The 15909-nt window shown below is 42.6% G+C and overlaps 2 protein-coding genes across 6 annotated transcripts in view; one reads left to right on the top strand and one right to left on the bottom strand.

Moving 5' to 3' along the window:
- The window catches only part of babam2.L (BRISC and BRCA1 A complex member 2 L homeolog), a 126494-nt gene that overhangs the window by 106467 nt on the left and 4118 nt on the right, over nucleotides 1-15909 (bottom strand). Inside the window, exons 2-3 of one of the 5 annotated variants that reach the window (XM_018261884.2) lie at nucleotides 7381-7463; nucleotides 388-553 (exon numbers count right to left, since the gene is read on the bottom strand). In XM_018261884.2, the coding sequence (XP_018117373.1) occupies nucleotides 388-553; nucleotides 7381-7420 (206 nt within the window). In that variant the 5' untranslated portion in view covers nucleotides 7421-7463. 5 annotated transcript variants of the gene reach the window in all.
- The window catches only part of rbks.L (ribokinase L homeolog), a 39684-nt gene continuing 27104 nt past the window's right edge, over nucleotides 3330-15909 (top strand). Inside the window, 3 exon segments of the mRNA NM_001095258.1 lie at nucleotides 3330-3376; nucleotides 6130-6188; nucleotides 12779-12911. Of these exon segments, the coding sequence (NP_001088727.1) occupies nucleotides 6139-6188; nucleotides 12779-12911 (183 nt within the window). The 5' untranslated portion in view covers nucleotides 3330-3376; nucleotides 6130-6138.

Here is a 15909-nt window from a genome sequence, read left to right on the forward strand (position 1 = left end):
TATTACAAATGAAAAAAAAAAATACACTTGCTGGTTCAGGAATGAAATTTTATATTGTAGAGTGAATTACTTGAATTGTAAACAATGTAATTTAGAAATAAAAACAACAGAATCCCTTTAAAGGGGTTGTTCAGCTTTAAATTAACGTTAAGTATGATGTAGGGGTGTAACTACAGAGGAAGCAGACCATGTGGCTGTAGGGGGGCCCAGGAGCTATAGGGGCCAGGCCCTAATTCATATACAATTCTAATAAACATTGGTAAAACAGGACAACATCTAGACATTTTGGGGGCCTGAAAAATAATTTGCTGTGGGCCCAGTAATATCAAATTACGTCACTACGTAAACCCATAGCCCACACACACAGAGAAGGTGATTTCTACTTACCCTGACTTAAGGTCTGTAATCCTCAAGCAGTTTGTGGAGTCCAAACCTACTTTTCCATTTCTGACGACGCTAGAGATAAATGGGGAGAGGGCAGGTGATATCCGGTTTAACGTCACTTCTGGAGACATTGTTCCACTGTGGGTCGTGAGCCTGAAGTTGATACAGCCTGTATCCAAGACAAGAAATATCATTGTCCAGTGTTGCACTTCCAATATGTCCATTATACCCATTGCTAATGCTCAAAGGGGTTGTTCACCTTTAAATTAACTTTTAGTATGATGTAGAGAGTGATATTCTCTATTGCATTTTAAAACAAGATTTTTAAGCATTCTGAATGGGATTTACCTATGCCTGAAAGCAATGAGCCATATTGTGCAAATCAGTGTAGATTTGGGAAAAATTTGTACTTGCGTGGGGGCAGGGCTAATTTGCTGCTATTCGTGTGACTATTTCTATTCGCTTTCTGGCAAACAACAGAAGCACCTACTTACTTTATGAACAGATTAGGGTGGAAACCTCTGAACCAAATATGTCTAGGCAAATGATGGTGTATGCTTAGGGAACCAGTGGCCCCCCATGTTTGAACTTCTACACTCTGTGTCCCCTATCACTGTACTAGGAGTTGTAGTTCAACAACATCGGAAGAGCCTATAACTGACACAGTGTGAATTATTTGAGAACACATAAATAAGCAAGCATTTACCTTACAGTATGGCATTGGTAGCGCATTACATTCAACATAATGGGAATGGCTGAGGATAGGTAGATTGATTTGCCAGACAAAGCAACAATACAGGAAATCTACACAGGGGGGTTTAGCCTTTCTAATTCTATCCTTTCGGCTCAGCACCCACAAGTCAGCACTGTGCCACCCACAGCGGCGGTACCCCTTGGTGCTCATACACAGATCACTTGTGTCTGGGAAATAGTTGTGCTGTAACTTAAAGGAACATTAACACCAAAAAAAGTAAGTGTCTTAAAGTGATGAAAATATAATGTACAGTTGCCCTGCACTGGTAACACTGGCGTGTTTCCTTCAGAAACTCTACTATAGTTTATATAATCAGACTGCTCTGCAGGCCCAGACTGGCAATCTGTGGGTTCTGGCAAATCCCAGAGGGGCTGCTGTAAGATGCCATAGAAAGTGAATATTAAGTGGGCTGGTGGGGACTGTTTGGGCCTCTGTGTACTTGGAATGACAGGGCCTATTTTGAATCCCAGGCCTGCTGCTGTGTAGCCATGGGGGCAGCCATTCAAAGCTGAAAAAGGAGAAGAGGCACAGGTTACACAGTAAATAACAGATAAGCTCTATTGTATACAATAAGATACTTTAGAACTTATCTGTGCTTGAATGGCTGCCCCCGTGGCTACACAGCAGCTTGTATGTATAAAGTATAGTTGTGTTTCTGAAGTAAACACAACAGTTGTACATTATATTGTCATTCCTTAAAAACCACAGGGGTGGTCCGTGGGCTGTGCCCCCTCTGGACCCAGCTGCAGCCTATAATTGTTGCAAAAACAATGAAAAAGGCCCTTATTACCTGCAATGCCAGCTCCCTGACACGCCATTGCCATGACAACAGCTGATCGTAGCCCTGGAAGCTTTTTACATATTGCCAAAATACGGTTTGAACAGTTTTTTTGGGAAAGCTTGAAATGCACCAACGTATCTACACCCTTACCCCTGGCCCTTGTAACAATTGTCTTGCTTGAAACTGGTCTGTGGTGCAAAAAAAGTTGGGGAGCACTGCTTTAAAACACTTTCATTTTGTTGGTGTTACTGTTCCTTTAAAGTGCAACCTTCTGTGCCTCAATGATATAATACAACAGGAGAAGCACACATTCTACATACTCCCTCCTGCCCACATAAAAAGGTCTGACTGCATCTCTTTATGTCCATATTAGGGCCTGGCAGGCCCAGACTGGCAATCTGTGGGTTCTGGCAAATGCCAGAGGGGCTGCTATAAAGTGCCAAACACAGTCACTATTTAGTGGGCTGGTGGGAGCTGTTTGGGCCTCTGTGTACCTGAAATGCCAGGGCCTATTTTGACTCTCAGTCCAGACCTGGGGCCTGGCAAGAGTTGTAGTTTGGGCACCACAATGGCATTGAATAGCCAGCAAATGCAGACTCTGGGCCCAGCTTGCCCAATTAAATTAAATTACAATAAATGGTCCCTTTGATTTCACAGACTGAAGAGGAATGAACAAGGAATTAAAACCACATTGACAATCCAGTGGCATGGGATTAGCATTTCTGGTTCCTTACAATAAAATCTTAGATCACGCATGGGAAATGAAAACAACCATTTGTCTAAATTAGTTATTCAGAAGCTGCTACTCTACTACAATCCCCAGCACAACGAGACAGCCTGGAATGCTGGGAATTGTAGTGCAGGAAAGATTTGGGTACCCTCCTTGTCTTCTAAACTAACCCCATTGGAAGAACCCAGGACTATAAAGGACAGTGAGGCTCCAGCCCCAGCGCTGTAAAACACTCACCCGACACAAACCAATGCTCAATGCAAGCAGGAAGCAAGCTGAGGTCCTCCCACTGAGCCTCACAGCTGTCCTACGCAATGCCTGAAGGCAGGGCACTCGTTACCAGTAACTAACACCATACTCAACAGTACAACATAGCAATAACTGCAGCTTCGTCTTTACAACAAAGCACTGGATGTGCTAGATGCTTTACGCCTGGTTATATCACATAATAAGTACTTCTTGTGTGACAGGACAGAACAGGTAACACTTTGCCCTGTAACCATGGCGACCTCGGTGGATCACAGAGTGAGGGAAAATAAAAGGACCGATATGATTGGAGAGAGGGCGGTCAGCTGTCTAAATTGCCAGCGTTATTCTTCCAATCAGTAGAAGGATGGGGGGGAATGGAGGCAACTGTCCCGCCCCTAGACTGTTCATCCAATCTGCTGGGAGCTGGAGGTGGCTGACGGCCGGTGACATGTCTCAGACTTGGCCTTCTCTTAGTCTGGTAGGGGAGATTTGTTGTTAGCTGCTAATAACACTCATGTAAATACAATTACTCCTCAGCCTCGCTAAAACTCATGCAAAGGGAATTACCCATCAGCCCCACTAAAACTCATGCTAAGGGAATTAATCATCAGCCTCACTAACACTCATGCTAAGGCAATTACCCATCAGCCCCACTAACACTCATGCAAAGGGAATTACCCATCAGCCCCACTAACACTCATGCAAAGGGTATTACCCATCAGCCCCACTAACACTCATGCAAAGGGAATTACCCATCAGCCTCACTAACACTCATGCTAAGAGAATTACCCATCAACCTCACTAACCCTCATGCTAAGGGAAATTACCCATCAGCCCCACTAACACTCATGCAAAGGGAATTACCCATCAGCCTCACTAACACTCATGCTAAGAGAATTACCCATCAACCTCAGTAACCCTCATGCTAAGGGAAATTACCCATCAGCCCCACTAACACTCATGCAAAGGGAATTACCCATCAGCCCCACTAACATTCATGCTAAGGCAATTACCCATCAGCCCCACTAACATTTATGCTAAGGGAATTACCCATCAGCCCCACTAACACTCATGTAGAGGGAAGTACCCATCAGCCCCACTAAGTCTCATGCCAAGGGAATTACCCATTAGCCCCATTAACACTAATGTAAAGGCAATTACCCATCAGCCTCACTAACTCTCATGCCAAGGGAATTATCCAACAGCCCCAGTAACACTCAAAGGCAATTATCCAACAGCCCCACTACTAACACTCATGAAAAGGCAATTACCCAACAGCCCCACATATATTGAACAAGGGCAGAATATTCCCAGTAGTTCCATTAATGCTACAAAGACCCAAAGCCAGAAGGCAGTTCATTTGCAGACTCCTGTTTGTCAGTAGGTAGCCTTAGGGCAATCACGAGTCAGATGGCACCAGGCCTGGACTGGGACTCAAAACAGGTCCTGGTATTTCAAGTACTATGAGACCCAAACAGCCCCCTCCCCAGCCCAATAAATAGTGACTATCTATGGCATCTTACGGTAGCCCCTCTGGCATTTGCCAGAACCCACAATTTGCCAGTCCAGGCCTGGCTAGCATCACAATAATAGATCACAGGCTGGCACAAAACTGGACCACAGTCGATATTCTGCTGCTCTTCAATATCTTAATTAAAAGATGTTCCAAAACCCCCCACCCTCTGCAAACAATGATACGCTCTATAGACTAGTTTTGGTACAAGTATGAGACCTGTGATCCAAAATGCTTGGGACCTGGGGTTTTCCAGATAAGGGGTGTTTCTGTAATTTGGATCTCCATACTTTGTCTATTAAAAAAATCAATTAAACTTTAAATAAATCCAATGGGATTGTCTTGCGATCGATAAGGATTTATTATGTTTTAGTTGGGATCAAGATACTGTTTTATTATTACAGAGAAAAAAGGAGATCCTTTTTAAAAATTAGAACTATTTGCTTATAATGGAGTCTATGGGCAATGGCCTTTCCGTAATTTGGAGCTTTTTAGATAACGAGTCCCATACCTGTACTGTGTTTCTCCCTGAGCTGAAGGTCTGGGGCATATACACCTGGACCCACCTTATGATGTGGAGAGTTTGCTACCTTTTCAAAAATGTACCACATTTATCTATGCTCTAATCTAAGGGTTTTATTTATGAAACAAAGATTCCATACTATTTATTACAATGCCAGTTCCCTAACTTTTTTCTTTTCATGGATTTGTTGGTATGTTTGTGTGCACAGTGAATCGTATGATCCCAGGGGATGGCCCTTATTTTTTAAAATGGCAGTTTTCTATTTATGATTACCCAATGGCACATACTACTAGAAAATGGTTTATTTACATAAAGCGGGCTTTTCCCATGAGCTGTTTTATGTAATATCTTTTTATAGAGACCTACATTGTTCTGGGGGTATAGTTTTCCTTTAATAGTGCTGCTCCAGCAGAATTCTGCACTGAAATCCTTTTTCAAAAGAGCAAACAGATTTTTTTATATTTAATTTTGAAATCAGACATGGGCCTGGTAAATATTGTCAGTTTCCCTGGTGCCCCTAGGCATGTGACTTGTGCTCTGATAAACTTCAGTCACTCTTTACTGCTGTACTGCAAGTTGGAGTGACATCACCCCTCCCTTCCCCCCAGAATCCCATCAGCAGAACAAAGGGAAGGTAACTAGATTGCTCCCTAACACAAGATAACAGGTCCCTGGTAGCTATAAGAATAACACTCAATAGTAACACTCCAGGTCCCACTGCTACTCCTTTGGTTTTATTGAGTAGGAGAAACAATAGCCTGCCAGAAATCAGTTCCACAGTGTAGCACTGTCTCTTTCTGAAAGCACATGACCAGGCAAAATGACCTGAGATGACATCTACACACCAATATTACACTTATTGGTTCAGGAATAACATTTTTTATGGTAGAGTGAATTATTTGCAGTGTATACAGTGTAATTTAAAAATAAAAACGACACCATAATAAACATGATCATTAATGGCTGCATTGATTGCTGTAGGAACCCTGTAAACTCTTTGAATCCTGTGGGAGAAAAGGACTATAAAATGTGTTTTCATTCTTCTTGGTCAAGTCCTAATCACATATTATCTGCCCTTTCAGTAGTTTTGTGTGTGTGTGTGTTGAAATGTCACTGCCTGTGAGAGTTGTAAGTGAGACCTTTGGACCCTCAGGTCCATCTTACAGTTTGCTAATGTTTTATTCTCATTCTCTAGGCTCAAACAATGACGCCAGAAGTGATTGTCGTGGGTTCCTGTATGACCGACCTCGTCAGGTAAGTTTATTGTTATTGCTGAAACACTAATAAATTCTGCAGTTTATGGTTGTTCCTGTTGTGTGCTGTGGAGTGCCTATAGTCATTGTGAGGAGACCAGTCAGATACAGAGACTCCGTGTCAGAGGAACTTTTAGACATTCTGTTGCTGTTGCCATTTCCAGTTTCTTCCGTAAACCTTCTAGTGCTATGATTGACTACACTGCAATATGGTTACAATTGGCATTTACATCCCAGGGAACAGGCTAATGATTTGAAATATTACATCTATATTAATGGTAAATACAGGCCCGGATTTGTGGAGAGGCTACCAAGGCCCGGGCCAAGGGTGGCAGAATTTTAGGGGGTGGCATGCTGCCCAACCACACCCACATTAGTTCAGAAACACTGGGGATACGCAGGAGATACTGTAGTTTTTTACATTTCATGTGCACCAATCCCCATTGCTCCGGTCCCCATAATGAAAATTTAAGAAAATAAAAGGGAGGGAATGGGAGCGAGGGGCCCCCCCTATATAATTTTTCTATATTTTTTTTCATGATATGGAGTGCGGATCCTTCTACATCTATATATATGTCACTTTTACATATATGAGGATATCAGAAGTCACCTAAACCTGGAAAAGGAAAAAAGGCACAGGATACCAGATAAGCTCTGTAGTATACAATGGGTGTCTTCAAAACTTATCTGTTATATACTGTGTATCCTGTGCTTGAGTGGCTGTCCCCATGTCTACACAGCATCTTGTTTATATAAACTATAGTAGTACTTATCTGTTATCTACTGTGTATCCTGTGCTTGAGTGGCTGTCCCCATGGCTACACAGCAGCTTGTTTATATAAACTATAGTAGTACTTTTCTGTTATTTACTGTGTATCCTGTGCTTGAATGGCTGCCCCCATGGCTACACAGCTAGTTTATATAAACTATAGTGGTGTTTTTGAAGTAAATCCATTGGTTTTACCAGGGCAGGGCAACTGTACATTATTGTCATTCCTTTTAAACACTTTCATTTTTAGTTGTTACTGTTCCTTTAATTGAGAAGGATCTGGGGATTTCTGTGGATAACAAGGTGTGCAACACTAGGCAGAATCACTCAGTGGCTGCTAAAGCAAATAAAGTGCTGTTTTGCAAAAAAAAAAAAGTAGGGTTGCACCGTTCAGGCGCATCTTCTTACCTTTAGACATACTTACCAGCGGATCCATTTGGCTCTTTCATTACACTCATGCGCATTACGGTGGGTGTTGTGATGTCATGAGCGTGCGCATTCCCCGCACTGTTTGTTAACAAATAGGAATTTTGTTGATTATTGTTCCTCTACCCTGCCCATCATACATGTCCTTTCCTGATTGGTTCCCTAGCCCTTAAAGGAAAACTATACCCCCAAAATGAATACTTAAGCAACAGATAGTTTATATCAAATTGAATGACATATGAAAGAATCTTACCAAACTGGAATATATATTTACATAAATATTGCCCTTTTACATATCTTGCCTTGAACCACCATTTCGTGACTCTATCTGTGCTGCCTCAGAGATCACCTGACCAGAAATACTTCAACACTAACTGTAACAGGAAGAAGTGAGGAAGCAAAAGGCAGAACTCTGTCTGTTAATTGGCTCATGTGACCTTACATGTGGTTTGTATGTGTGCACAGTGAATTGTACGATCTCAGGGGCCGGCCCTTATTTTTTAAAATGGCAATTTTCTATTTATGATTACCCAATGGCACATACTACTAAAAAAGTATATTATTATAATAATGGTTCATTTACATGAAGCAGGGTTTTACACATGAGCTGTTTTACTCAGTATGCTTTAATAGAGACCTACATTGTTTGGGGAGTATAGTTTTCCTTTAAAACCCTCTCGCTCCCCCTTGTCCAAACTGCTTCTGGTTCTCAGATCCTGCTCAAGCCTGTGTTTTGTTTGCTAAATTGGTTTTTGACTCCCTGCCTGGCTACTGACTCTGATCCTTGCTGCCTGCCCTGACCTTGGCTCACTTCTCTGCCTTCCCCTTCTCTGTACTGCGTTTGTTCCTGAAGTGTGCAAGTGCCTTGTCCATCACCCGCCGCAGAAAGTTCCGGGGTCCCTAAACGGTGATGGTTAAACCAGGGTTGGCAGGGGTTCTCCTGTTACACAGAACAGTTTTCCCAACTGTCTCCCAAGGCTCCTCGCTAAACAGATCGTTACACTAGTGATCTGCGGGTCGGGCTTTTCCTGACCCGCACCCGGACGCCACCCGTGCCCGCCTGAGCCTGACTTCCGGGTCTCTTTTATAGACCCGCCCCGTCGATGATGTCACAAAAGGGGTGGGGCGAGAGGCGCGTGTCTATAAAAAGTTGGAAGCCGCCATTTGGAAGGTCGGGGAGAGCAGTAAGAAGAGCTCAACCTGCACCCGCTCATGACTCAGAAAGGAGCATGCGAGGTTGGCCTGGTCTGCGGGTCCCGCGGGTATCGGGTCGGCCTGCACATCACTACGTTACACTACTATTTTGGGATTCGGCCAAATCCCGAATTGTTTGTGAAACATTCAGCCAGATGCATATGCAAAGTCTGACCAGGGTATAAACTGAATGAAATCTGTATATGTTCCATGTGTGTGTTTTCCTCTTACAGTCCAAACACTTATGAGTTATTAATTACCCCTGATTAGGAATGACACTTTTGTGAGCATTTGAGGTGGGGCAGGGACTGACACCAGGTGCTAAATATTCTCATATTTGTCAGTGCTATATACAGAATGTGAAGAGCAGGGAGCATGCATCTGATTTTTCTCACATGAGTTGAAAGGGAAAGTTTCTACATTCTAGAGGAATCCCTTGGTGCAGAGGAGTTGGTCCTTGGCCGGTCACCCTGCTCTTGGTTGTGGGCCACAGTACAGTAATATTTATGCAAAGCTCAGCAGTGAGGTCACTAGGAAGCTGTGTTTATGACATCCGTTACCATGGCAATAGACTATGAGGTCACTAGCTGCATATTCCCTGTCTCATTGCCAAATGGAATGGTATGCGGGGTGACCGAGACTGAACTGAAATGTAAGATTGGATCCAGAAACGCAGGGAAGGATTGGCTTGTGCTCCTGCGGTGCTCGGAATGGACATACCGACAATGGGATTTGTGGGAAGGCGGCTAGATTTAATAAATGGTGCAGCAAATATCTGACTCCCACAGGAATAATATTAATCACAGATATTGACAGTTGTGTGTTGGATAAGTCTATGATAGCAATGAAATGATTATGGTTTTAGTGCAACTCCTGGCACTTTGATCCCACACTTGTAAGCTCTGCTTTAAAGGAATTGTTCAGTGTAAAAATAAAAACTGGGTAAATAGGCTGTGTAAAAATGTTTCTTACACTACTACTTCCTGCTTTTCAGCTCTCTTGCTTTCCACTGATTGGTTACCAGGCAGTAACCAATTAGTGACTTGAGGGGGGCCACATGGGTCATAACTGTTGCTTTTGAATCTGAGATGAATGCTGGGGATCAATTGCAAACTCACTGAACAGATATGTCCCATGTGGCTCCCCTTCAAGTCGATGACTAACTCAGAGTTAGAGAGCTGCAAAGCAGGAAGTTATTGTTATGTTAGACATCCAGTCACTCCAGCCTTTATACATTACATTTTTGGCTAACTAACTATATTAGAAACATTTTTTATTTTTCACAGCCTATCTATTTACCCAGTTTTTATTTTTACACTGAACTGTTCTTTTAAAGGAGTGGTTCACCTTTAAGTTAACTTTTAGGAGTAGATTTATTAAGGTTCGAGTTGTGTTTCCCGCAAAAATTCAAGTTTTCCAGGCAAAGCTGAGGGGGCGCCAGGCACGTACCTGCTCTGTCGCCTACCCCGTGTCCGGTCCCGTCTCTCCTCGACTGGCACTGGCATAAATGCACTTCTGCGCATGCGCGCGCACATTTTACGCATGCGCACTGGAGCGCATGCGCGGTCGAGTGCGCACAGTGCCGGCGCCTTGGCTTGCCAGGCTGCCTAGGGCGCCTTGGCCCGCCAGGCTGCCTAGGGCGCCTGGCCGGGTTGGCCCGGCTTTGCATGTATTTATATAGCGCCAACATATTGCGTATGCGTAGCACTGTGTCAATAACTAGTCAATAACAAAGATCCCTTCAACCATTTGGAGATGTTTGTAGCCTTCATGATGTTTTTTTATGAGGGTTATGCCCGAAAATTAGATCAGTTTGAGCGATTTTAGTTTTTCCCCCACAAGAACTTGATTAATTTGAGTTTTTGTGTTGTTAACCCCAAACTCGCCGAGTTTTTTACATATCAGTATTTCTTAAATAAGATACCATTCAGGTTGTGAGTTCATTCGAGGTATAAAAACTCTAAAATTAGACCTTTGATAAATAGCCCCATTAATGTATTATAGAATGGCCAATTCTAAGCACTACATTTATCCAACTGTCGGATGAAAAAGGAGCTGTGTCGCCATGCGACGAAACGCATGCGACGTGTCGGATGTTGTGAAGGAGAATCGCATGTAAAAACTACATTTATACGACTGTCGGATGAAAACACAGCTGCGTTTTCATCCGACAGTTGGACAAATGTAGTTCTTTCATGCGATTCTCCTTCACTTCCTGTTTCTTCACAACATCCGACACGTCGCATGCGTTTCGTTGCATGGCGACGTGTCGGCACCGAACGCATTGTGGAGTTCCTCCCTTATACAGCCATGCATCCTGAATCTAAATGAATTGCTAATTAATCATGCAGGCTGTGTATTCCATATGTGTTCGATTATATGGTTATATGTTGGCCATATCCTTTTAAGAGCCCCTTGCAATACTTTATCTTTCTGTATTTATTTCCTTTTTGCAATTCCGGCTGTTTTAGGTAATGAGCCATCAATTCCATTAAAAAATTAATCATTTTATTTCTGACTTGGGTTCCTTCCTCATCCTCATGTAACAGAGATATAACAATATGCCAGGTTTCATTTGTACTGGTCCCAGCCCAGAACTTGGAATTCTAGGGGAACATCACTCAAACCATTGTCACTGTGAGTCATGCTGGGAGGAATGCGCCCGCAGCCACATGACTAATCCTGCACCCTGCACCCTGCTTGCATCATCCCCTCGGCTTCAGTCTTGTCCTCTTTGTTAAAGGGAAAGTCTCACCTCGTAGGAATTTACTTCCCAAACAATGACGTAATAGAGCTTGCCTGGACAATTAAAGGGGACATTCAAATCGCTCTGTTACTTTACATCTATCTAAAATAATCAGTTTGGCAATTTGGGTTAATTAAAAGCCGCTCTTTTTAATTATATTTGCATTTAAAGTAATAGATGAATCAGGTAGGGGCAACATGAGGTTAAGTGAAGTCAGAAGTAGTGCTGGCTTCAGGTTCTGCAGTGCAGGCCCCATCTCTTCCTCACTTATTTGCATGGAATTCATTGTATTGGCTGTTCTTTCACTGGGAATAATTATAAACAACCCCACTGGGCTCTCCTAACTTAAGCCAGGTCTGCTTGAATTGTCCATATATGATCCAATACAGGCCACCAGCTTGACCCCTCCAAATGGACTTGGCAGTTATTAGCTAGCGATGAGAGAAAAATTTGCGAAATGGCGTAACTTCGCAAAACGCATTGGAGTCAGTTGCCATTTTTACCCATGCCATAATTTTTCTTTCTCCAAATGTATTAAAGTCAATGGGCATTTTTTCTTATAGAGACTTTTTTTTGTACGAATGTATTAAAGTCAATTGACATTTTTCATATGTTGACTTTTTTTCTTCAAATGCATTAAAATCAATTGGCGGTTTTTCTTAAGCGACTTTTTTTGTACTAATGTATTAAAGTCAACGGACTTTTTTCTTATGGCGACTTTTTTCTGTACTAATGTATTAAAGTCAATGAGCGTTTTTTCTTATGGTGACTTTTTTTGTACGAATGTATTAAAGTCAATGGGCGTTTTTTCTTATGGCGACTTTTTTTGTACTAATGTATTAAAGTCAATGGGCGTTTTTTCTTATGGTGACTTTTTTTGTACGAATGTATTAAAGTCAATGGGCGTTTTTTCTTATGGCGACTTTTTTGTACGAATGTATTAAAGTCAATGGGCGTTTTTTCTTATGGCGACTTTTTTTGTACTAATTTATTAAACTCAATGGGCGGTTTTTCTTATGAAAAAGGAATCACTGGCACTCAAAAGGCAGGTGCAAGCAGGGACAAGCCCTTGCGTATTTATTAGCAGAAAAAGTGACGTTTTGGGGTTAGACCCCTTTATCAAGCATAGGTCTAACCCCAAAACGTCGATTTTTCTGCTAATGGGCTTGTCTCTGCTTGCACCTGCCTTTTGAGTGCCAGTGCTTGCTTTTTCTACTTCCAATATGAGGGTGCCAATCCCTCCATAGCCGCAAATCCATGGCTGGCAAATAAATTTGCTCATCACTATTATTGACCCATGTGTGGGGCCTCCCAATAAATATCTGAGGAAAAATCTCTGGGTCGGTTTAATAAATCCTGCTGGACATTTATCACTACTGAGCAGTAACGATCCAAGATGTTTGTGTATCTAATTGACTGAGAATCACAATGATATCTGTGTTCTGTTTCATTTCAGTGTGACGCCCCGTCTTCCCAAAGCTGGGGAGACCATCCACGGCAGCAAGTTTTTCATCGGTTTTGGGGGCAAAGGCGCAAACCAGTGTATCCAGGCAGCTCGGCTTGGTGCAAAGACCGCAATGGTTTGCAAGGTAACAGAGTGTCCATTCTTATTGCACCCATTTATCCTCAGATTAAAGTTACTTTGTTGCATTTACTATCAGCTGTGTGACCTCCTGTCCCATAGGAAATAGCTGCTTCTTTGTAGCACCAGCCCAACTAACTTGCACAAAAGGCCATGCTGTATTCAGTCCTATTGGATGTGCCTTTTGTGCATAGTTTGCCATACATGGGCCGCTAACAGATCAAGTTAAAATTGGGCAGATGTCGATCAGGCAGGTTTAAAAATCCTGTTTGATCGAGGACCGCTTCAATGAACCGTTGTTGCGGTCCTCGCACCGACTGTCTGCATTTCTAGGGCCCGCACAGTCAGATCAGCCCAATATTACCCACTCTAGGTGGGCATGTCAGGACAAGATCCACTAATTTGGCGACCTCTCCAAATGAGCAGATCTGCCCATGTATGGCCACCTTTAGTCAGTGGCATTGCTTCAAAATAATTTCCATTCTGTTTGTGGCACATCATAGCGGCTATTGAACAAGTACCACTAGAGAATGATTGTCAGCCTTTCTTGCCTCAATGGAGCATCATTGGCAGTGCACTTCCCATTCTACTGAATAGCACGGTGATGCCAGTAATGAAGGATATTTCATCAGGATAGTCTGATTAAAGGAACAGTTCAGTGTAAAAATAGAAACTAGGCAAATAGATGTGCAAAATTATAATGTTTCTAAAATGTAATGTATAAAGGCTGGTGTGAACAGAATAGAGTCCTACGTGGAACCAATTTCTAAGACCCAAACCCGCAGCCCACGACCCAAAGCTCAACCTGTACATTTTCCCATTTTCCGCTACCCGACACAAATCCGTAACTGCCTTATCCACAACCCGACCCGCAACCCGCCGACCACCATCAAACAGAAAGTGATGGTGTTGCAAACGGGATGTGATGTCATCAAAATTGGGCGGGACAGAAACACGTTTTGCAAAACTTTAAAAGGAGTAAAATATAGACAATATTACATAAGAAAAGAAAATTAGATGAGGCCCGCAACCTGCAGACCAGCGGCTATACCAGGACCTGAAAATCCTCCCCTCATTCCGCAGGGTTCCCGCTTTTCTTGCGGGTAACTCGCGGGTACCGAACCCGCTGCAGGACTCTATAAAAGAACAGAACACTACTTCCTGCTTTTCAGCTCTGTTCATTGAGTTTACAATTGATCCTCAACATTCAGTTGTTTCAAAAATCAACAGTTGACCCATGTGCCCCCCCTCAAGCATACCTCCCAATATTTTGAAAAAAAAGAGGGACAAAAAACTTGCAGCGTGTAGCGTGGCGATTTTTGACCACGCCTATTTTTTGTGGCCACACCCCTTAATTACCATATTCATTTAAAAAAAATTTCACTGGTTAGAAAAGTTAGAACATATTTCTGCATTTTTTTTTCCAGTTATTACAGTTTTGCTAATGAAGGTGAATTGCCCTTAAAGCTGTCTAACTTTTCCAAAGGGACCTGTTATCTTATATTGTTACAATTACTTATTTGCTACATTTGAATTGGTACAAATGCATGTTCTGGTGTGGCTGTTCTGGGCTCTCTGCCAAAAGCCAATTAAGTTATAAACTTTGTTTATTTTTCTGGCTGTTCAGTGCAGAGAAAAACTGGACTTTTCTGTCCCTCTAAAAATAGGACAGTTGGGAGGTATGCCCTTAAGTCACTGATTGGTTTACTGCCTGGTAACCAATCAATGGAAAGCAAGAGAGCTGCAAAGCAGAAAGTAGTGTTCTGGCTGTTATGTTACAGATCCAGTCACTCTAACCTTTATACATAACATTTATGGATAACTAACTATATTAGAAACATTTTTTATTTTGTGCAGCCTATTTATTTACCCAGTTTTCATTTTTATACTTTATACTTAATTTCTTTAAGGACCTGGCTGATTAGAATATCCTGTGTGCCATTGTGTTTTTCTATGGCATCTTTGAAGTAGCAAACAAGGAATATGCCTGAGCCGCAAGCATAAAGTTTCCCTTTGGGTATAAAACAGAGATAAAAGTACTACGGACATATAATCAGGGTTCCAACCAGCTCCCAGCATCCCACCATGGGGGGGGGGGGATTCTGATGGTGACCTTGTTGTTAAAAAACAGAAAGAATGGAATCCAGTCTATTTATCAGCAGCTCCATTAGATAGGACATTTATTTGTTCTGGTTATTTTGGACCCACGCCAAAATGATCCCTCGGTGGCGCCTGCTGTTCCTGGAAGCTCTCTGTTTATTCCTTTTTTTTGTGAAATTCCACTTCTAAAAATGTGAATTCTGGCATCTCATGAACTTGTTCCTATGTCAGACACAAGGAAATTCCTTTCCCTTCCCGGGCAGTGTCTCGGCTCCAGAAGCAGGAGCGTCCCCTGTAAATACCTTTTTTAATATTCTCCTAACAATTAAAGGACATAGCTTAAAAGCATTTCACTTAGAATGGGTCTCTTTGCAAATAGATTTATCAAAGGGATACTGTGCTGCAATCCAGTCGGTAAGGAGGACGGTGGGTGCAACCATGTGCGATGAGGGGGGGGAATAGGCAGGGGGCATAGCTATGTTGCAAACTAAAGCTGGCCATAGATGGGCTAATAAAAGTTAATCGGCAGGTTATTGGCTGGGATCAACTATTTGGCCTGCAGGTTTAAAACTCCCATGGAACGAGGATAGCCATATTGAAAATAATTCAGAGCGTCTATTCCTGCGCTCCCCTGCGGCTGAACGCATAATACCGGAACGCAGGGTAGCGCAGCTTCAAAAGCCCGTGGGTAAGGGCCCTAAGTCCAATGACTCTGAAAATAGTCTCACTAATATTTGACCCCAACCCAGAAACTGGGGGTGGTTCATATTTTACAGCATAGCAACCAATCAACAATTACGTCTAATCAACTACTGTACATGGCACCTAACACAAGCAAAATTCTAATTGGCTGTAAGGTACTCAGCTCACCCCAGTGTTCATTAAAGGGGTGGTTGACCTTTAAG

The sequence above is a fragment of the Xenopus laevis genome, chromosome 5L (assembly GCF_017654675.1).
Source record: "Xenopus laevis strain J_2021 chromosome 5L, Xenopus_laevis_v10.1, whole genome shotgun sequence".
Classification (NCBI taxonomy): domain Eukaryota; kingdom Metazoa; phylum Chordata; class Amphibia; order Anura; family Pipidae; genus Xenopus; species Xenopus laevis.